Source organism: Parambassis ranga, chromosome 16 (genome assembly GCF_900634625.1).
Source record: "Parambassis ranga chromosome 16, fParRan2.1, whole genome shotgun sequence".
In the NCBI taxonomy this organism is placed as follows: domain Eukaryota; kingdom Metazoa; phylum Chordata; class Actinopteri; family Ambassidae; genus Parambassis; species Parambassis ranga.
Genome location: NC_041036.1, coordinates 7,819,007 through 7,843,158, shown reverse-complemented (window position 1 = coordinate 7,843,158; position 24,152 = coordinate 7,819,007). Strand labels below are relative to the sequence as shown.

General features: G+C 41.2%; 1 protein-coding gene across 1 annotated transcript; it reads left to right on the top strand.

Moving 5' to 3' along the window:
- Positions 1–7,616: 7,616 nt before the first annotated feature.
- On the top strand, positions 7,617–13,079 carry irx2a (iroquois homeobox 2a). Its single transcript, XM_028425491.1, has 3 exons — positions 7,617–8,107; positions 9,310–9,715; positions 10,352–13,079. Exons 1-3 carry the CDS (start codon positions 7,868–7,870, stop codon positions 11,257–11,259), a joined length of 1,554 nt encoding a protein of 517 aa, XP_028281292.1. The 5' UTR covers positions 7,617–7,867; the 3' UTR covers positions 11,260–13,079.
- Positions 13,080–24,152: the final 11,073 nt, after the last annotated feature.

The window sequence follows — 24,152 nt, the reverse complement described above, 5'->3', positions numbered from 1 at the left end:
AGGAAGTATTTGCTCATTTATTCATCAAATTTTGACCAGAAGCTGCAACACATTGCATAAGCACTCAAGACTCCTGGGACAGTTGCAAACTTGACCAACTGCCAATAAGTCGTTGTGCCTAATTTTCAAGAGCCATTTGCCTCCTATCTCATTCCGTTTCCTTATATCAGGGCCTGCAGTGTAAAGTCTGTCCCTCCCATCATCCCTAGATAATTAACTTGGCTTTGTTGTATACAGCATGCACATCCATTACTAATTAGCTATACACATCATACAGCTCTGCAGCCAACAATATTTTAGAACAGCTTAGTGATTTTTTTTTTCCAAACATATACCTAATGTAGGTAAGTCGATAGAGCGAGTAAACTGCTGCTAAATAAATTTAACTCCACACATGCCTCGCAGCACTGTTTCCTAATGGCTCCCTTCTCTACATGTAAATGACCTCCTGTCCCGGATCTTTGATTGCAGATCAATGGCTGTTTGCTTTATTTCTGCATTCAGTGCTGGTGAACCACAACGCCACAGGGGCAAATGTTGAACAGAGAATTTACAGGTTTGCCATTGAGCACTTTGAAACAATAAAGCTGCTAGTGAGCTATTAAACAAACGAGAGAATAAAGTGGCTGCTGCGGACTGAGATTAACATGATAGATACAATGTCGAAGGGTGTAATTATTCTTTACTGACACAAACGTTTAGCCCCCAGAGCGGAACAGTGTTTACCACAAATACTGCCACCACGCTTGACCTAATCACAGGCTGAGATTTACCTGACTGCATTTGAAATGTGTTACAACTGATTTCTGTGCCGGGGCTGGTGTATTTTCTAGCAGACAGCGTCCCCACAGAGGGGTCTCTTTTAATCTACTCATGGCATGAATTGATAATATAATTTGTATCTACATTTTGAGCTTTGCTGTGTTGCACTTTGGCATTTTTGGTGGTTTGTTTGCAGATATAACAAAAACAAGCTGTCAAAATCACATCACATTTTCATACCAGCAGTGTTTTTTTTCTTTGTACATCATCACATAATGCTCCTTTAGAAATTAGTCCACATATCTCCTTCTGACAAACGTAACACATCAGATTGCAATCACAGCAACACAATTATGTGACGCATGTGTGTTGCTGTGCTGTGAAGATCGGAAAGATGCGTTCACATGGCGTATACATCAACGATCAACCAGACCAGCAGGGACAATAGAGGACAGACTTAACCATTACTGCCAACTCCTGACTGTAGAAATATGGCAATCTCTATATTGTCCTGCCAATGTATTAAAGCCATGAGCTGCTTTCCAGGTCTTGATTGTGCATGTGTGTGTGTGTGAGTGTCCATGTACTGCTGTGCATGTATGTGAGTGTTGGTTGCACATATTGCATGGCTGGCACATATGTGTGTGTCAGTTCATGTGTGTGTGTGCACGTTCACGTGTGTGCACTAGCTGGCATGTCAGCTGATGTCCCCAGTAATCCAGCAGTGGGCCTGTTGTGGATTAGTAGCAGGCTCCAGGGGATGGGAATCCCATTCCCGTTTACAGCTCTCCCTGGCAGGAAGAAAGGCAAGGATGCCTTCTCTCTACTGCCTTCACACCAGTTGGAGCCTGGAGGTGTGTGTGTGTTGTTGGGATAATGTGTGGGTCTAAAATGGTTGCTTGATGGTCACTGTGTATTAAAAAATGGCGTTCCCTTATTCTCCCCATCTTTTGACATTTTGATATACTACTTTGCAAAGTTTTTAGGCTTTCAGTGTGAGGCCACTTTGTGACATACAATGTGTGATGCCTACAATATAGCAAAATGTAAAAATTTCAAAATAAAAGCTCTATAGTAATACAATGCTTATATTTCTCCTTTCAATTATCTTGCTTGACATCAATTAGTAAAGCTGGCATTTATTCACCAAGTAGGTGTAGAAAAAGCATCCTAACAAACATATAACCTGAAAAAAGACAAATGCGTTTCATATGTTTTCTTATTGTGAAACTGGGGCAGTGGACCAATAGATACAGATTTTTCCCACTGGTCACTTTTGGTATTGCAGAGGGCTGTGCATGCCTTCAGCAGAGCTGCAGAGCTGCACATGATTTTACTGACTACTATTGCATGTATGGTATTTTTCAACCCATTTTTTATTATAATGTATGTTGTCGAGCTGAGTGGTACAATCACTATAGACTTTTTATTCCTTCTGCTTTGTAAAAAATGTCAGATTCCTCTTGTGAACATATTCTCTTTCCATTGTGGAGAAAGAAAACTGTGTATCAGTTTGGCCTTATCCAATAGATGCTCTTGTAGAAACATGTTGTAGATCTCTAGTGGCATTTCTATCACATCTAGCACACACTCTTTCATGATAACACACACACACATATTACGTGGCAACAACATGAAATTTCATCACGATAGGATTTGTTTTGAAGTCGCCTGAACACCATCCAGCACAAGAGCTGACCTCTTGAACCTTGAGATACAACCTTACCTTCTCCCCAGTGACAATTTAAATGCCACCTTTCTTCCACCCAGAGAAAAAGAGAAAAACATTTTGTGTGTGTGTGTGTGTGTGTGGCTGGGACTTGCAACACGATAGCACAACAAAAGAGCTGTGGTGGCAAGTCCCCACGCAGACATTATATGTCAGCATCACCGTCATACTGTTAGCTGTCCCAACTGTACAAAGCCATCCTCATTCAGGGCACCTAACCAAGGTCAGCCTGGATTAGCCGTTAGTAACCCTATCAGGTCCAGCACAATGATTACAAAGCCCAGTGACACTGGCTGTCAGCAGACTCTTTCTAGGCAACCCTATCTGCCCGACCCTTGGCTACAGAGCCACCGGAGAGGGTTAGTCCATTTCAAATTGTTCCCCTTTTGTGTCTTCCTTTATTTCCCCTGTTTGATTTTCGGAGACTCATTTCGTTCATCAATCAGCTTGTCTGGATGTGTCTGTGTTTGAAACCTATGCTGCACATAATTCCTATAATTTGTGGATTTTTTTTTCTCCTCTTCCCTTTTGACATAGTTCATTCTTTGTGTTTGTTACTTCTGAAGCCAGCAGCCCTTCCTCCTAAATCCCCCCCCCCCACCCTCCACCCTCCACCCTGTAGATGACTGAGCCCTGTAGCCTCACACCCTGCACCACAGTTCATTTGTACAGTTATAACAATAAGCAGACTTGTAAAGCTAATAATCTTGGAGTCATTGTCTTTTAACATCTTGGTGTGATACTGAGTGTCATATACTGAGTGACATTTTGTTTTGTGAAAAAAACTATGTTAGTAGTTTTGAAGACAGCATTTCTTAGAGATATTTTCCACCATGGATTACAGGCAGACACACTGTTCTCCTTGTCTTACCAATTCAACATGTCACAATAAAGTGAAAATAGAGACTTGTGTTTCACTGCAAGTTCAGTTGCTCTTTCCCTATTTTTTTCTTTCCCAAAAGGAAACACGCTTCAAGCCCATCAGTTGTTGCTGCTTCACTTTCTTCCCTGAGAAGTGTTTTCCCAACATCCATGTCAGTTAGCAGCATGTTAAACAAATCAAACCTAAAGAAAGAGCTGTCTTGTGATTTACTTTAAGTATATAAAAACAAGAACAACAGCAACAACAGTGCTGGCAGCGTAATGTATTTGAAGCAACGTGGCAACCAATGTTCTCCACTTCAGCACATCAGAGGCATCCCTGCCTCAGTCACCCTAAAGGTACCCGTTTACAAAGTGATAGGGCTTAGGGTTTTTAACTCGGGGCGAGGGGCTGATTTCAAACTCCCTTTGCTGCCAAGCACATGGACGGCTGCTGATTAGAAGAGGGTTGGCAGCAGTGGGCAGATGCCAGGCGGGGAGAGAGATGACGGCCTGTCGCCAGTCTGCCACCCAACCCCTCAGCCTCCTCCTGTGCCCCCCCCCCCCTCCCTCACTGACCCCCTCCCCCAATGTACAAAAAAAAAAGACCAAAGACATTTCCGTGACAAACCCCAAACCCTAAGAGAGGAGGGGACAAACTGCAGTAGTGCATCAAAATGCAGCAAACGTGACGTACTGACAGCGACACACTGCAACATTTTGTCTTCTTTTCTTTTTTTTAACTGATGTTGAGAATTTTTCAGGAGTTGTTTTGATCACGCTGAAGCTGAAGTCTGCTCAAGTTGCACAATGAAAGATCACAATGCAGTGTTTCTCTTTCCCTGCACACACCCACGCGCTAACATGAGCACACAAACACACAAGTGTGCGCCATACTTTATGCAAGTTTGGGATACTAAACATTCCTTCAGCAGCCCACAGAGGATGAAACCGTTACAGCTCCTTTTTTTTTTTTTAAATTCTAGCAGTTAGAGCATAATACACACGACTCTCAAATGATGCCAGATTAGATGAGCAATGATTAGTACAAGAACCTCCCTCAACATAAAATCATTACAGTCAAAAGCCCCTCACATGTGACAAAAAATATATTTTTGGAGGAAATACTCAATAGCAACACAAAACAGTAGTGAGTGACTCTGAGGAGCCAGACTCAAGCTTTAATCATTGTGCTGTATTCCAGACTTTATTGATTTCACACCAGTTCAATATGACTACATAACTAGTCACCTACAGCTGTTTGTGTTTACCATACCTTATAGGGACAGACATATTTCCACACTTAGACTGTATTTTATTCAAACATGTCATCAACTCAAACACATATAGTTACTTACAGTTTGAGTCATGTGTAAAAAAAAATACAAAAAGCTCACAGCAGGTGCACTTTTGGGTAAAATCAAAAATCAATATTTATTAGCTCTATATGCAACAATAAAATGTCATCACATCCAAGCGGGAATCCTTTAGAGCTATTTTTCTCCTCAAGAAATACAAGCAAGCAACTCTGCAAGTTCACTATTGTTCAGTGATAAATTCTTCAGGGACATAATAGATGAGAAATTAATACATGTTTCCCTTTAAAAATCCCTATATGTGCTGTGACTTTATCATGAAGGGAGTGCCGGTATTAACGCAAATTTGATCCTAAAAACAAATCTGGAAAATCATCTATCACGTCTAGAGTCCAACAATTGTTTTTAATCAGATGTCATCATATTTAATATCTTGTGATCATAAGTAAGCCAGTATAATCATCTCAACATCACTAACACTGTACAAATAATTGTCAACAATCATGTTTCCAGCCAACTAATTTACACCAGGTTAAATCTGTGATAAGCTCATATACAGTTGGAGTCTGTCCTTTTCCTTGTGCCCCTCTGTCTGACCTGAGCTCTCTGTATCTGCCTGCTTTGCCATCTTTCTGTGTGTCTGTCTCTCTGTCTCCCTCATCTGTCTGTCTGTCAGTCCCTGCACTCCCATCTCCTGTATCTCCATCAAGCTGGGACTAAAATATCCTTGGAGCTCCACCCTGTCTGCAACTAAAACCTGGAATGTACTACTGTAGAGTTTAACACATACACACAGTTAACACACCTTAACAAACTGACAGCTTCACAATGATAATATGCATATCCACACACATGTGTATGGATATGCATATTATATTCAATGTATGTATAAATGCATTCATACATACATTGAATATACTTTCACTATTATATGTGCTTACATACGTCGATCCTCACAGAACTACACACACTCACCAGTGAAGGACTCGTGGTTAGCCCTATGGCCTGTGTGTAGAGGAGACAGTGCCCCCTGGTGTGGACCGAACAGTACTCCCAGTCTGCCATGTCTTGACCCAATCTATTTTAAGAGTACTCGTTTACTCTTCTGGGATTGATTAGTCCTGCCTGAAACAGAGAAACCATCCACATGAGGCCAGAAATTACAAACCAGTCAGTAAAAAGCAGGCAGAGTATCAAGGATACTTAAACACTGTCACGAGTATTAAGGACACTGCTAAGGATACTTAAGCACTGTCACATGAGGTCTAAAACATTTAAGCAGAAAATGAAGAATTTGTGACTGCATACAATATTTACAGTAAATATGTAGTCATATAGATGTGAATATTAAGGGCTTAGAGGGACTAGTTTATGTGTTTCTGTGAAAGTTATTACAACTACATGAGTAATCTGTACTGTACATATTTTAGAAACATAGTCATATTTCAGAGTTTTAGTCTGCATGATGTGTCAGTGATGGATTTATTCATATTTATATATATTATATTTTTACTTTTATGTATATTGTTTGATGTTGCGTTTGCAACGAAGTGCTGGGATTCTCTTCTGATATCGCTATATATGTGATACCAAAATACTATGTTAAAACAACATGAATCAAGACAGTGTTAACCTGTCCACATCTCCTGTAAACTAAATTGAATATATATTATAAAGGAGTTATAAATAAATTAGTCATTCCTGCTAACAGGCATGCTGTATCACTTATTTAAATTGTACTGGTGCTGTTTACAACACTGCCAGACCACACTGCAGTGAGGGAACAAGCACCTGATGGATGAATACATTTAATTTGATGAATACTGATGAGGAAGGACTGCTACAATAGACCACAATTCTTTTCCAAGCGACAGAAACTGATGTCACAGTTTCAGGGTTTTTTTAGCTGCATGCTGTGTTGTCTCTCTTTTCTTCCAACACAGGTCATATTGCCTGTAATGGCAATATTAAAAAGACAGGGCTTCGCCCTTTTTTGTTTGCATGCAGACACATACAAAGCACGCACAAAGATACACAACAGCTCACACAGGTGAGTGTCCAAACACACTGGTTGAAGTGTGAGAGCAAAATAAAAAAATAAAAATAAAAAGTCAAGTGGCCACACACACACTTTAGAGGCGAAAATTACCACTCACTAACAGCTTTATTACTTGTGATGAATGAATGGTAAGTATAAGGGTTGAGTGTGTTTGAGATGCGCTAAGTGGTGGAACTTAAGGGGGCAGTTTACGCCTCCCGCAGGCCGGAGCGCGCACTGCCTGAGGAGCGCGCACGTTTACTGGTGCCCACATACATTCGTGGATGTGTCGGCGTTTGATAGACTGACGAAATAACCAGCTGCAAGTGGAGAGCGCCGGTCATTTTATACTCTCTCTCTCTCTCTCCAGCTCTCACACTAGTTGTTATGTGAGTGTAAGCAAGTTCTGATCAGTCGGACGCTGTTTGCCACAATCTGAAAATAAAGCAAAAAGATCGAAGAAATGGTCTCAGTAAAACAGATGAATCGCAGGTTTTCCAATAATGAACAAATTCAAATTCAAATAAAATTAAGACCACGAATGTCCCTGAAGGAAATGAGACATAAAAAAGTAGATGGACCACTCATTCTGCTCTGCAAAAAAATAAAAATAACAAAAAACAATCCCACATGTCGCATCCTTATCGATTGTTTTATCGAGGAAAAATAGATTTTAAACCCCTGACATCAAACCATGCGCCTCTCCGCATGGATGGACCTTACTTTTTTTGCAGTGTGGAGTCTTGGTTTTGTTCCGAGGCTCCATTTCTATCAGGCAGAAAGGGGGCGGGGATGGGATATTCAGATGAGCCGGAGTGACAGCTCCAGTTTCCCCCAATGCTCTGTGTGTCTGTAACTCCACTGGCTCCTTCTCTCCTAACTCCTCACTTCATAGTGCTGCGTACTAAAAACATCGGACGCTAGGGGATCAAGACGCATGCCACATTGCCTCTATGTGGGCACTTTAACAGATCTTTCGGGGTTTTTTCCCAGTAAGGGGGCTGTGGAGGGAGGCCTTTTTATTTTCATTGTTTGATGACTGTTTGCACGGCTGATTATTGAATTGATTGTTTATTATTTTTGGCCGTTGTTGTCCGCCGCCCTGTGCGTTTTTTTTCCTCCCTTTTTTGGAATCGGCGACCTATATCGCGCGTTTTACCAATGTCTTATCCTCAGGGTTACCTCTACCAGCCCCCGGGCTCTCTGGCTCTTTATTCGTGTCCAGCTTACGGGGCCTCGGCTCTGGCTGCCCCGCGGAATGAAGACTTGGCGAGGTCGTCTTCTGGTTCAGCCTTCAGCCCTTACCCTGGGTCGGCTGCTTTCTCCGCTTCGGCCGGTGCAGGCTTCTCCAGTCCACTGTCATACTCAGCAGATCCAACTGCAGGATTCCCATCGTACATGGTAAAACATTTGATATGTGTGTGTGTTTCTCTCTGATAACTCCTCGCAGCGGGTGAATGTCGGAGTTTTAAAGTCTGTAGGTGCGCAGCTGTCTTGCACGTACACGCTGAGCGATCGCATCGGTTTGCAATGTTTTTATTATGATTCACGTGGAACTTTTCCACTGAGTGCTATACGTATCTGCATGTAGTGGCCTCTTTACTATAAAATGCTCGATCCCCTTGGCTTAAATGGGATTTTTAAGCATGAGCTGCAAATTACAACGGCTTGACCAACGCTTAACACTCACTGCGCAGCTAATTGTGGGAAAACTGAATACGTTGGATTTCTATTAGAACTTTTAGCCTCTACGTGGCGAAGAAAATGATTAGATCAGAAGCTATAACTCTTTTCTTCTTATGACGTCTTTGTGGCAGACTTTTATTCTCACTTGAATAAACTGAATTTTAACATGAAAAGCATGACCCGCGATGCTAATGTCACAGGGCACTTGAAGCGTTTTAGGAAAGGTGCATATCAAGTGCTTCGCTAATGGGATTTGAAATGCTGCAGAGGGAAGATATGTTAACACATCGGGGCTGCCACAACAAAACAAAAAGCAGCCGCTCAAAGGAAATGACAAAGTTAATAGGTGATTACAGAAAATTAAAATTTCCTTTTTTTGTTGTTATCTTAACCGCTGTATCAACAGCAGCTGTGTTATTGGTTAATCCGATAATGATCTTAACCATTAGTTAACCATTAGTTCGTGGCTTTTTGCGGCCCTGCTTTTTACGCACGGCGTCTTCACCAACAACACCCCTGCTCGGAAAATGAGTGTTTGACAAATGATCAAAGGGAAAAAAATGATATGAAATATTGATGCTTGTTTGTTTTATAACAATTCGCCGCACGCTGGTGATCACAGGGTATTTAAAGGAGTGTTGAATGATTTGAAGAATATAAGGATAACATCTGCCAGTGTATTTATATCAGCTTTTTACTTGTTCCGACACATGATTTCACAGGCTGCAGAATAAAAGAGTAAATCAATAGTTTGAGTTAGAATTTAATTCTAATTATACTTGTATTTATTTATTTATTTAATTAATTAAATATTTATTGATTCATTTTAATTTGACACCTTTCCACGCCACATTAATGTCACTTTTAAGTCATTACAAAACACAAACTTATGACTTTTTCTTGCAACTTTTCTCCAGTCTTCTCCATATGACGCGCACACGACAGGCATGGCCGGGGCATTAAGTTACCACCCCTACGGTAGTCCAGGGTACCCTTACCAACTCAACGACCCGGCTTACCGCAAAAATGCCACCAGGGACGCCACGGCCACCTTGAAGGCCTGGCTGCAGGAGCACAGGAAGAACCCGTACCCGACGAAAGGAGAGAAGATCATGCTGGCCATCATCACAAAGATGACCCTGACGCAGGTCTCCACATGGTTCGCGAACGCCAGGAGGAGACTCAAGAAGGAGAACAAGATGACCTGGGCGCCCAGGAATAAGAGCGAAGACGAGGACGAGGAGGACGGGGACGGCGAAAGGAAAGAGGTGGAGCGCACTGAGAAAACCCTGGACAACAGCGAGGCTTCCGCGGAGGATGAAGGTGGGGTATTAATCTGACGACGGGGCTGAATGATCAGTTTAACAATTCAGCGGCAGAATGGGGAGGGGGTGGATGACCCGTTCATTTACTGTTGAAGCAATTTGGTATAGGAATATTTCAAATAGAATTATCAAAAAGGTGAACGAATTAATTCAGAAAATAAATATTTCCATAACATAGGCTACATTAAATATATATAATGGGTTTGTATTCAACATGCCTTTATGTACTGTGTAGGTAAGCAGTTTGATTGATATCAATTTTTAATGGAAATGAGGTTCTAAGACTCAATGCTACACTAAATGACCTGTTAGAGGGAAGGGTTTTTTTTTCTTTAACATGATTAATGGAAGGTCACTGGGAAGCAGACACACTCACCATGAGTGGCCTCAATAAAACTGTTAATATTATTCCCATGATAATGTTTTATATGATTATGTAAAAGGGAAAATACAGTTGATATTGCATAAAAATAGACCTTTAACTATAGCCTTTTTTTAATGGATATAAATTATTTATTTATTCAGGCCTGGCTGGCTGCAGTGTATTAGTGCAGATATTTTATGAGTTTTATACTTTATTTATTTATCTTCTAAACATTTTTAACTTTTCCCTCTCTCCCACATCTTGTCTCAGGCATCAGCTTGCATGTGGACACCCTGACGGACCACTCCTGCTCGGCAGAGTCTGACGGGGAGAAAGTCAGCTGTGTGGGCGAGATGGGCTCTGACCATGCCGGTGATAAATGCGATGAAGACGACGAGGACCAGAACCGCGACAATCGGGTTCAGCTTTCACCCAAACCCGTCACGTCGTCGCCTCTCACGGGAGTGGAAGCTCCAATTCTCAGTCATCACCATCACCACCACCACCACCAACTCCATCATCTCCACCACCTGCACAACCAACGCGAGGATTTGGCCCGGAGCCTCGTCAATAGCAACAATATTAACACCAATAAATCGTCTTCATGCCTTGACAGAAGGCTTTCTTCTGGGGCTCCTCAGAACCCCACAGTCAAGCCCAAATTGTGGTCGCTGGCGGAGATTGCTACCTCGGACCAAAAGCAGCAACATCAGCAACAGCAACTGGGGCAGTCTGGGCAACCAAATTGCCCCTCCTCCACCGGTGGACTCCTCACTCCCCCAACGCCTACCACAACCTCCCCGGCTGCCAGTTCCCCCTCCCTGTACCCGGCCCCCTCCATCCTTGGAAGACCTATTTATTACACTTCTCCCTTTTATAGCAATTACACAAACTATGGCAACTTCAGCCCCCTGCAGGGTCAAGGGATCCTGCGGTATACTAATTCATCTGGAGTGAGTCTGGCTGCTGCCGCCGCCGCCGCTGCTGCTGCTGCTGCTGCAAACGAGGGTCTCAGCTCTTCCCACCAGGCTCTGGAGGCCAGCACACACCCCAAACACAGGCCAGACTCTCCGCTCGTTAAAAATAACCCAAACCAGATTGTTGTTGTCGAGCAGCAGCAGCAACAGCAAACACAGCATTTCAGACCCGCAAATTTAGAAGCAAAAAAAGGTACGTAATAAAACGCGATGCGTTAAAAAAAGCTAACTTATTGAAAACTTATTTAATCTATTGTTGAACCTTGGAATTGTATTCTACTCAAAACGCTGAAGGGGGAAATCGCTCGTTGGTGAAAGTAAAATGAGTTCACTTGTTTCCAATGCAAATTAACTGGTTTTCTTTGTCACTTTCACGTGTCATTGGTGTGGCACCATGGGATGATCTGGCTGCTTTTTTGGCCTTGTTTACGCATTCATATAACCGATGTTGCGTCACAAATAAGTGACAATATCAGACATTAGTGGTAGTTTTTCGCGTGTTTTACGAGAAATGCGATTTTAGGACTCAATATGAGACTAAATGAATTTTAAGATGGAGAAGAGTCGAAGCAAATAAAGGCGTGCTGTGTCCTACAGTTCCCTTTTTAACGAAGTGAATTTCTGGAATAATCATTTTGTTTGATTGGCGTCCATTTTTAACTATATGCATATTTTTTTTTTGTCTTTCTCAATCTCATGGGATCATTAAGAATCAGCCGACTGGATTTTTTTCATTTGCAACAAGCTCGCCTTATAGAAACCAGTAGGGATATGATATGACAAGCCAGTTGTAAACATCAACACTGAAACGAGACTACAAAGGACAGGCCTTAAATCAACCTCAACACGCGCAAAAACGCACACGCAGACAATGTGGCACAGCCGGTGAATCCAATAAGCAGAGAAAATGTTGCCATAGCTTTGAGCAGGAATCCCATTTTAATGTTTCCTCAGCGTGTGTGTGTATGTGTGTGCGCGCGCGCTCATGTGTGCATGTGTGTGTGTGTGTGTGCACAGTGGGCCCCAGACCTTATCTTTAAGCTTTGGATAATTATAATTACACAGGGTCAGCCAAAAGCAAACAAATGAGTTCGTTCGCTCAGTGCAGACATCGTGCAACTTCACACCTTCAAATGTCACTTGGTGGTAGTTACTTTTCTTTGCGCACACTTAAAGCTTCTCCTACATACCGCTGGATAGCCTAAAGACGTTTTTTTTTTATAATAAGCACTTGTAGTATAGAGCTGTTTTTGGTTAGAGCCAGCCTGGACACCCCCCCCCCTCCTTGTTTTTTTTTCTATGGGTTGTGGATGGAATTGATCATTTGATTGTGTGTGTGGGTTTTTTTTTTATTTCCATGGTCTGCAGGTAGGTGTCACAATTGCTTTGACTATAAAGCGAGGAAAGGACACCACCTTTTAGCCTCAAGTTTTAACCCCCATAACCTTTTTTTTTTACTCCCAACCGGATCTATAGTGCCACCATATACAGTCGAAATAAACGCTGCTACCGCTTCCTCAGCCCCCCCACACAGACTTTCTCTCTACAGCACACGTTTGTCTGATGATTATTGTATTATTTCAGCTGTTTTTTGTTTGATGCATTGTGGATAATATTTTTTTATTTTAACGTGCTGATTTGAAACAGATCTCCCATTATATGTGATTTTACATGTTATTTCTCAGGTTCCTCTCGTTTGCTTATATTTGCCACGGTATATAATTTCAGTATATATTTACGTGTGGAAAAAAAAAAACTAAATCTGGCCTGAAACCATGCTCAATTGTCAGGAGGAGGTATCTTGGGACGCAAAGTGGACCGAGCTGAAGTGAACTTGAGGACTTCAAAAGTGGAATAGCCTACATTTGATATTTATTTTTTTAAATGATGGCGAAACGATGCCTATAATTTATGCAAGTTGTATTGCAAAAAAAATGAGAAACTGACATCGTCTGTTTGTTTTGTAAATATATATATATATTCTGAACGGTTTTTATTTGAAACGCATTTGGGGAAAAAAAAGCTACACAATCTTGTTATCAGGAGTACTTTTACTAATTTATATCTTTGAATGTAAATAAAAAAAAATCAAACGCGCTGGTATAGATATATACTGGTGGGGTATTATATCCATTATTCAAATGAGAAAATATTAAACTGTTTTCCCAACTATTACATAAATCTTGGGGAGTCATTATTTTATTCATAACAGATTTGTATTTAACACTCATGCAGATTTTTTATTATTACTCTCCCCGCTCATTATGCTCTTTTATTTTGTCAGTCAAGCGCAGATGGGAAGTGCTTGATGAATCTCACTTTTCATAAACATTATGAGTTTTCACAGATTGCACAATCCATTCTTTCTAAATGGACAATCATTTTCTTTTTAGAGCCTCATTCTGGCTGGGGGAATCTCCCTCGGTCACATATTCACGACCTTGATGGGGATAAACGACATGCTTATTTCATTTTTCTCCCCCTTTCCCCCCTCTCTCTCTCTCTCTCTCTGTCTGTCTCTCTCGCTCTCTCTCTCTGTCTTTTTCCCTTTCGCGCTGCCACACATTTATTTTTCAGTGTGATTAATACAGCCGTGGGACGCATCGGGCATTATGGGCTCCCAGCGGGGCCGTCCCTGGAGCTTTTTAGCCTGGTTCAGGATGGGTCAGCCCTGCCTGCTTCATTACGGCACGGCATTGAGCAATCCATAAAAGTCTATCTAAGCATCTGCCAGCTCCAATGGGCTGTGTGATGGGCCCTAATCGGACAGGCTTTCCTCTGCTTTTCATCATGGCTTGATTATAATAGGACACAGCTAATTATACAATTTAGGCAATTTAGAAAAAATAAATACTTCAATCCAATTTAAAATCTATTATTATTATTATTACTGCTAATATCATCATTATTATTACACTGGAATTAACACTCTTATTTCTGGTTTGAGTAAAATCCCATATTAGCTGTGACCTACAGTGTGAAATACTGTACATCAAAAATATTATATTCCCTTCCTTCTCCTCGTACAGGCCTTCATCATCGCTCCCAGCCAGACTAAAAGCTAATCCTTCATTTTCCAGTTGAATTTGAGCTTGAGTGTTGTCCAAATGTCATGGGACCCCCACCCCCATTTCTCACCCCACTCCACCCCAATCCAAGGAAGTAATATTTAGCTGCCACCAGGGAAGCAGAGGACGGTAAAACCCACCTAAACTCGGTTAACCCACCTTTTGGGCTGACATAAGTCTTTGTGACAGACATTCATAAGTGTCAGACTCTCAGGAAAGTCCTCTTTAGCTTCAAAAAAAGTGGTGCTATTTTTTTATAGTTAGTTTAAATTCAGTCTTGTTCTCCTTTAGATCATCTTTGCCTTGAATTACCTGATCATTCTTTACTTCACTAGGAGCCACTTATATGGAAGTCATGGACGTTATAGCCCCTGGCCAGCTTCTTCCTTCTCAGTCTAAATGCTTTCATTAGAAACTGATTTATTGAAATGCATGCTTTATTCTCAGGTGGGCTCCCCCAGGGACTCTGCACTGTTGTCAAATAGCACCAGAGGCAGTCTCCAAAGCACACAGGGGCCCAGCCTCTCACTCGCTCTCTCTTTCTCTCACCTGCTGCTGCTCCCTTCAAATGTCAACATTTGTTCTCAATAAAAAGAGTTATTGTTTCCGTTAAAAAAAAAAGAAAGAAAGAAAAAAAACTGCTTGGCAACCGGTCACCTTTGAACACATGAAAAGAAACTTCCACCCCACCTCTTTGTTTGATTGAGAGCAACTGCAGGTGAAAATGGGAACAAGGCGGCCATCGCACATGATAAACTTCAAGCTGTGAAGCCCGTTATGAAACGATTGTGAATTTATGCCACAATTAGTCACAACTGTGCAGAGGAATTTCCGTTCCTTTAGAAGAACATGTTCTTTGGCTCACATGCATTAAACTATTAGCAGAAGAAACCAGGGTGCCCTTGACACAGCCTACATATTGATCCTCAAGGGCAAAACAGACAATTCACTGTATTGCCAAGAGCATGGTGCCAAGCTTAAGCCTATGTTTCAGAGTGAGGGGACAATTTAAACTTATCTAGATAGTCTTTAATTCCATGCATTGCATATCAGATACAGTCATAATCCTATCATATGGTTTACCACAGAGGGTGTGTTCCACTTTAAGGACTAGTTGTCATTGAAAACTAAATTGATGGTATCTCAGTGCTCACAGGCTCCATGTGAGCATAGACAAGCAAGTGGACTCATTCCCCTTATCGCTGATCAAATAAGCAGCTCGTATATGCAGATAAATCATGAGCTCTTTGAAACCTTTATCCTGCTATCAACTCTTTCTTCTCCAAAATGCTTCAGACATTAATCTCTGATGCACACCTGCTGATGCTCAGGTTTTATGGTAGCAATAGAGGGGTATTATGTTTTACAAACAGCAGTTGTAGTAGTTAATTTGGAGGAAAGTAAGACTGTTCGGAAACTGGCGGATTAGCAACAGATGCCAAGACTTTAAAAAAAAAAAGGAATGACACTGATATTCAGCTTGCATTGATAGTCAGACTTCCAGGCCAGAATAATTAGCCTTTTCTACTTTAGTCGTGGGTGTAACGCAGCTATCACATTGAGAGAGATGTTGTAGGGTTATGAAATACAAAGCAGCAGAAAATTATCCAGTTCAAATTCAAAGGTGACCAATGATATCGCCAACAATTCCAATTACTTTTCTTTGCACGTTTGCACACCTGTATCAAATATAGTGAGGAAAAGCAGCACATAAAAGCATCATTACCCTTTGATTGAACCTGTCTTTAATTTACCCTTTCTGATGCTCTCGTACCTTTCATGGTAAACCCACCCATTAAGACCCAGCCGTAAATACTGCTGATGTTCAGACTTAACCATAAGTAGTGCTAATATTCAAGGGAGACTGCGAGACCAAAGAGAGTGGTGTACAAATCAGGTACAGTTGTGTTTAATAACACACATCAAAGTGGATGGGGGACTTTAAAAATGAGTCCGGGGTCCTGTCCTCTCGTAAAGGTGTCAGGTGAAATGTTCACTACTCTGGATGATCAAGGGGAGTAAGCTGTGCAGGATTTTAGCACACACACAAAAGATACAGCTCCTCACATGCGTCTAACTACCTCACACACACACACACACACACACACTCTCTCTCTCTCTCTTTCAGACTGAGAGACGCTAATGCTTGTCCACACGACAGCCTAAACAAGGCCATTAGGAGCCCGGACTTCCAGTCCTAATTGACAGTTATGTTTAATGCCTGTGGTGAGTAAACACTTTGGAGTAGTGGACTGCACCTCTGGGCTGTCATTCAAGCAAAAACAGGAGGACGGCTGTGAAAAGGTCCAGTAAAGCTAATTGTAAAAGGTGAGGTTACAAAATAAATAGGTACAACGCAATTTATGGAACTAATAAATGTATTTTTATGTGCGTCTCTGCATGTCTACAGGGTTTTGTGCTCTGATCATAAACATAAAACACACATAAGGGGCTTTATTTGATTTCCTCCTACTTATAAATAAATTTTAGTAAAATATGCCATTCTGTTGCACATATTTAGAATACTCCATCATTAATATATATATATATATATATATATATATATATATATATATATATATATATATATACAATAGGACAGGTTTACCTGTCATGTAGGTTACATAAATCCAATGACTAAATCTGAACTATTATGTGAAATTAATTTAATAGCTTCAATACTTACTTTTACAAGATTAAATGACATTTATTTGACAGTGAAAATTTAGACCATATGTCAAACAATAGCATATCCAAACACATGTTTGTGTGTCCTGACAGGCACACTTGCATGCCATCTTAAACAAAACAGCATGAGTGGCAGAGTGGTGACATGAGACACAACTTAAGAACAGTAGAAGGATGCTACTGTTACATAAGTGTTACCACTGTTGGTCTCTCTGCTCTGTCTGTCATTATGTCACACACTCACATTACAACACGCAAATATGCTCAGTGTCACATGTAACACACAGACACACCCAGACGCACACAAAAACCTGGAAGGAGTCGCACAGCTTTCAAATACTACATATTCAAGTACTATAGGTAAGTAAGTACTATAAGTAATATAAAATCTGCACACATCCCGCTAAAACACAGACATCAAATGTTATGCACTAGCCAATACATGACTGAAAAATATATTTTACTGTATATCAAACGTCAAGAGAAGGAAATAGAATATAGACAAACCTTTCACCATTGTCTTGATATAGCAGCACTTGACATGGTATAATTCCAGCAGTGGTGAACCAGGTCAGGGTCTGCAAGGCCTTCTCTTCTGGCCTAAGCATAGGCCTACTCAGAAAAATAAAACATATTATATCCATATGCTTGGTTGAAGTTCTTCCGATATTGGATGTTATGGTAGAGTTTTTATCCAATCATAATTCAGGTAGTTTGTGTTGTCAGGTTCTGTGAAATCTGCCCAAGGCCTTCAGAATCAACAGAGCATGCTCCCGTGCTGACACAGACAGTTGCAATAGCCAATCAGATCTCGAGTCAGTGACACCAAGTCCAGCTAGAAGGTCTTACGCTGAATTGGACATGAACGAGCTCTGTGATTGGATTAGCACTCGCGAGAGCCTAAACGGCGGCACTTTGCAAAATGGCTGAACTAAACCCGGAAGTCCGATTGATACCAACAGCTACAGTTATGTTTTTATTCCATGATGGCTGAAGAAGGAGAAGAGATATATCTGGTTGCAGATATACTTGCGACACCATTTTCCAGACGGACCTTTCACGAAAAGCTGGATCTGGAACCCCCGTGCTAGCTAGCTAGCCTGTCCCAGCAGAGGAACGGACTGGCCTGTCTGACTGAGGCCCCGTCCACACGGACACAAAAACGGCCGTATCCGCAAAGGTTTTGTATCGTTTAGGCGTTTCAGGGGTGCGAAAACGGGTCCCTGAGTGGACAAGTTTGAAAACGCCATACCCCGCTGCATGCGCTCACTCCGACAACAACAAACGACTGAGCTTGTTTTTGCCTCTACAACAAAATCCTCTCTCCTCTATTAACACAGCGAGCAGCAAATGGACAATAACTGTGGAGTTTTTAGATCCTTGTTATTCTGTTTACATCACACGAGTTTTGTGCGCATGCCCCATGTCTTCTTTTCTGTTTTTGGCTTGTGTTTATGGTAACGTTACAGCGCCACCCAAAGGCGTGGCGGATACACCAACTACAGCGTGTTCAGTGGTTGTGTGGATTCGTGTGGTTGCACGCATTTCTTAAAACGATGCCGTCTTTAGGGAAAACGTTTTAACAAAAAAACGACAGCTTCTGTGTGGATGTGGCCTAAGTGGGACAGGTGTGATATGCACAGCCCGCCATTGAATTCCACCTCCACTTTATGTGGATATTGCCACTAAACTCTGTGTGTTTTTGTTTGTGTGTGTGAAGTGACTACATCTCTGTGAACTGTGATACATGTGTAACACGCAGTTAAACCTCCACCTCGAATCGTGAACTGTCAGCTTTTAAGACCAGTGAGTCCAACAAGTGGATGAGGCAAACACGAGAAAACGTGCTTTTCTCCTCCTGCCTGTCTGGAGTGTTTTATAAATGAGCTCAACATGTCTGCACTGAACCTTTCTTCCCATCACGTACTCTGCGAGACATATCAGGGAAGTGATTCATGTTAAATAGTATCTGTCAGACTTGTCGACTAATTAAATGAAGCTGGGCTTTAAGCAGACACTTTAGTGTCATGACTTCTCACTTGATTGTAGCTTTCAGCCTAAACTATTTTCACCGAGAAATAGCAAAGCACACAAATAAAATAGCATTAAATGTGAGATAAAACTCTGACCTGAGATGCTGGTTTAATGAAAATGACCTTTAAGACATGCCCTGAGGCACAGTTTGAGGCAATATAGAGTATATTTACATAGCAGCTGCCAAAATGTTCATTTTAGGACACTCTTAAAACATGTTGCATCACTTTGAATTACATCTAGATTTAATAAATCAAAGGCAGAAAGGGCCTCTTGGTTAACTCAGGAAACATCTTAAAGACCAAAGAGCTTCTCCAGGTGTTTTTGACGGCATGATATGACCTGGATATCTTTTCATTCCACTTAATATTTTGATCCAAATATTTGTCAATTACTACTTTAACTTTGTGCAATTTTTTTTGTCTTGTATAAGTGTATTGAGTGGTGTATCTAAGATTAGGTGATACCGTTTATATGAATAGTATAGTACTTTTTATTTGTCCCACAATGGAGAAATTGCAGATGGGAAAATTTACAAAATGAGCATATAGAAGTTGAGCTGTTTATAATGAATAGAGATCATTAACAATAAAAACTGCATTATTGAAGAATGAACTCAGTATTAAAGCTTCTCAGTTTAATAAAAAAATCTACTGATAGATGATTCAGGTTATTCTAGAGCTTTGTTTCTGTCATGCAATATGCCATTTAATCTTAAATAGTACATAGATATCTGTAGCTTTTAAATGTGTATTACTGATATTTTACTTTGGAAAGGTCAACCCAAAGTTATTCAATGTCTCTCTATCACAGCCTAAATGAAATATAATCTTCAAGCTGTAGTCACTAATGCCCCCCTCCACACCTCTGCCACCCACCAGCAAACGTCTCTCCTCCCTCCTTTTCCTTTTCAAAAAGCTCCGACTGTACTCCTTCCGTGCTCTAAATAGGGTTATTCCCCATGAGGTGTGTGTGTGTGTGTGTGTGTGTGTATGTGTGTGTGGGAGACTGCACATTTCTCTCTCTTCCTTTCTCTCTCTGCCTTCTTCCATCTCTCCCTCTCTCTCTCTCTCTCTCAAAGGACAATCCTCTTTTGACTCCCAACCCACCCAGGAATATTAGTCTTATTGCATTTAATCACCAAATTCTCGCACCCAAAAGATTTCAATTCATTAAAGGCACTCAGATATTCAGGCCAGCTGCTTCCTGGCGACTGGCTAAAGACAAGGTGGAGACAGACAGGCTGTGTGTGTGTGAATATATGTGTGTCTGTGTGTGTGTGTCCTCTCTCTCTCTCTCCCTCTCTGTGGAGACAGGGCAACCCAATCCTCAGCAATGCCCTGGCTGTGCTCAGCACAATTCAGCGACAGCTATACCTAATCACACTACACAGAGGTGGTTCTGCTTATACTGTGTGATTGTGTGTTTGAGGTGAAAAAATATGTGTAGAAGGGTGCACAGTTTGTGCATGGACATACTGTATACGTACACACATACACACACACATACACAGCTTTGCAAGCCTTTTAAAGGAGAGTCTGTTGATCCCTCCACAAGCAAGCGAAGCGGCTTACATCTTTCTGTTACAGAGGATTGGAGGTGCATTCTAATACAATTACGCTGACGAATAAGGTGCTTGTATAGGAGGAAGGAGGTGCTGTAGCAACATCTGCAGCTTGAAGCTGTCCAACGGCACTCCAGCAGTGACATATAGAGAAAGAGGGAAATGAGTGGAACAAGGCCATTGTTGCAGGCAACATGGCAGCAGGTTAGAGCGGACGTGCAAAATTACATTTGGAGTCCAAGACAAAACAAATTGGACTGTCTTTCATGTGTTTTGTTACTCATTTTTGTCTTCTTTCCCCTGAACAAGGACGTGTGTGTGAGGCAAGTGTACGTGTCCTTGTGCGTCTTTGTGTAAATGCTGCCCAGAAAAAGATTGACTTTCACATATCTGCACATTGATGTGCACATGCTCACCTTTGTGTGTGTAAAAGAGAGACAGTGTGATGCATTTGCACATATGTATCTGCACTTGTGTGTCTGCATGCATCTGTGCGTGTATGTGTGTGTGCGTTATGCAGAATATATCCTACTCCACAGACCAGATGGCTGCAGAGTGGCTTAGGAATCAATATTTAAGAAGAAAACATACCAACAATGCATCTGCATGTGTTTGCTGTACCCCTGTGATAAAATATTGACTCTCTGGTTTTTGCAAGAATTATCGGCTGTGGTCAAAAATAGGATTTGCGGCTTACCGGCCTGTATCTGTTTTGTGGAAACGATGATGACGGCTACACATTTGTGTCAAATGTGGATGTAGACAGGCACTGTGGATATTTGTCATGAAATACTGCCACCAACAGCAGATGTCAAAATGTGTTGCTGGCAGTTGCTGTTACTTCTGTTTGAATGAGCAGAAATTGAGAGAGAGAGAGAGGGGAAGAGAGAGAGAGAGAGAGAGAGAGCGAGAGAGAGCATGAGGGAGGGAACGAAAAAGCCACCACACTCAACTCTTGGCTCTAAAGCCATGTTTATTTTTAAAGGCTAAAAGAGCTTTTTAATTTGTCAGATCAGGTTTTGCAGCATTTTTAGAGTCTGGTTCATCTGTTTGTTGCTGCTTAAGCCCTAAAATCTAAAATTTATCCCCTCAGTAATTGAGCAGTGGTACAATTTATTTCACAGTAATAAGCAATCTGTTATTTACAAAGCATACAATAGCCTTTATATAAAATATCTGTAATAATATCTATAAAATATGTGTGTCTGTGTGCTTTTGGGAAAAAATGAATGTGAGTGTGGTTGACCTTTGTCTTTCTGCAGCCAGAGCCTTTGCTTCCAAAAGTAAATGCTTTTACACACACATACACACGCACGCATAACAAACTTTATTGTGTTTTCGTTCATTTGATCACCACCCTCCTCCAACGGCGCACATCTCACCAATTGCAAATGTGACATTCCCAGGAGAATACTCTATTTAGTTGACAGTATCTTAACTGGAATCCGATCTAGCCACTCTCCTCCACTTTACGCAGAGTGAAACCAAGCCATCTTTATTTTGAGTCAACAATACAGTATGTGAATGAACGGCGCAGCTGATGGCGCTGCTATGACATATCATGGATTTCACACTACGCACAGATTGAGTTCTCTCTCTCATGAGAAAGTATGCAGTTAGGACATTTGGCCTATGAGGGGTATGACTTACATGATCCACCGAATCACATCTGAGAAGAGACTTAAAAAATCAGCGAGAGACTGAAGAGAGGATTGAATATCAAGGAACTGTTGTTCAAGTATAGGTGCCTGGGATGAAGGGTGTGAATCTAGAGGAGCACTGTAAAATATTTTTGGGATGGTGCAATGTTTAGGTATTCACATATGACTACTCTTTAAAGGCATTGTTTACACACTTTGCCATTCAATATGACTCTCTACTTGCCTAGAAATAACATTCACACTGCTGTCAGTCCCAAAAAGATATATGCCAGCCAGTTGGTTTCAACATTTTTAATGAGCTATATTAATCCTTTTATGCTTTCTGTTAAATACATTTTCTCATTATGTAAAGAGATTTGAGCTGTCAGTACCACCAGCTGTACCTGCAGACATGTAAGGTCTTTGTGTTGTACCTACCAGGTAGTACAAAAACTCACAGAGGAGAATTACTGTCATGCACTTTGAAACAAAATACTACTTTCCGACTTTCAGTTGCATATTTATAAACACACACACACAAAACTGATAATGATTCATTATACCTTGCAGGCCTTTGGAATAAAGATGTGTGGGAAAGCTTTAATTAAAAGCATGTCAGCACACCTCAAGTGAAATGCTTTTACCTGGCTTCAATCTCTATAACACATCTTTGTTATTGGTGTGCCAGGTGGATAGAAGCCCACTCTAAAGTGTTAACGGTGCCAAAAAAAGCTTTGTGGTTGATGTCGAGTAAAGCTCTCCCATAGGTTGTGATTGTTTTTTCCTCAGCAAATGAGATGTCAGAGGTGTGTTAATAGATGTTGACCTAGGTGTGATTATTAATGTGCAGGATATGGGTGTGTGTTTGTGTAAGAGAGAAAGATTGAGATGAAAACAATAATAATAATAACAAAGGCAGAGAGAGAAAGGGGAGACAAAGGAGGGGAGAGATTAGTACAAATGTATTATTTTGGTCCAATATTGTTTAGCTTTAGCTTGTTGTGGGGACCGGGTTTTCAGCCATCAAAGTTTCCAAATGCTGGTGAGCAAGAAGAACTATGGTCTCCATGCTAGGCTAGCGTTGGACAATCAGCTGCCCCCTGTTAATCCACCTTTTGTTTAGCGATTGTTGATTTTGCAGTTTCATTTCATTCCATCTTGTGATACAAAGATGTGTGACAGTGGGGCTTCAGCCTCCCTAAAATACTCCAAAGCCCCCCTATAATTTGGGGCAATATTTTATTTATTATTATTATCTTGATTATTTTGGAGTTGACCATGTCGTATACGACATGAGAGCATATGTCTTACAAAGTCACTCATATATCAGGAATGGTAATAGCTAGAGACGTTCTGTTTTTTTCCGTTCAGGCTTTCCGCGGAGCTATCCGCTGTGTCTGTGTGAGTCAGTGTCCAATCGGATCAACGAGCGATATCACAAGGGGATCTCCAATTGTAGAGCTTTGTGCCACTGACGTGGTATATCAAAGATGTCTTCTGAAGACAAGATAAGTATTTCCACTAACTACGTCTACATGTCTGAAAAGTGGCTCTGAACGCAATAATAGACGTGTACCGGACTGTATTCTCAGCCGGAAAGCGCATTGTTCTGCATACCCCTGTTATATACTGTTATTCACTGTTATTTCTTACCAGAAACTTTTATTTGACTTATTAGAGGTACTATGTTTTGTTACGCTACCCGGAAGTAACGTCGAATACGTGCCAGATGAACAGGTGCTCGCTCTCAGGCGCTCACAGTAAACAGCGCTTCTTTCATGTAGCGCAGCTTCATTTTTCAACTTTTGCCACACAAATATTGCAGGGACAAAAGAGACATTTACAGCGCGACTATTTCTGAAAGAATAAGAAAAGATTATAGACTGTGACGCTGTTTCTGAGTCACTGGCAGAAGCTTTTTCCACAGATGAACAGCTGGATTGTTGGTTGATAGGTGCAATATTCACACACAACACTATACAATAACTTACTTATTTGTTCTTTTGATGCACTACGTACATTTTATTACAAACCACTTCTACCTCCACTCATCTGTGCAGTAATTGTTAATCTGTTTTTGATTGTATTGCATAATATCGG

Bases quoted from the DNA above. Each gene is read 5' to 3' on its own strand.
- irx2a (XM_028425491.1), top strand. From the start codon at position 7,868: ATGTCTTATCCTCAGGGTTACCTCTACCAGCCCCCGGGCTCTCTGGCT. The intron at 8,108-9,309 runs GTAAAACATTTG...ACTTTTCTCCAG, and splicing joins CAGGATTCCCATCGTACATG to TCTTCTCCATATGACGCGCA. The intron at 9,716-10,351 runs GTGGGGTATTAA...ATCTTGTCTCAG, and splicing joins GGCTTCCGCGGAGGATGAAG to GCATCAGCTTGCATGTGGAC.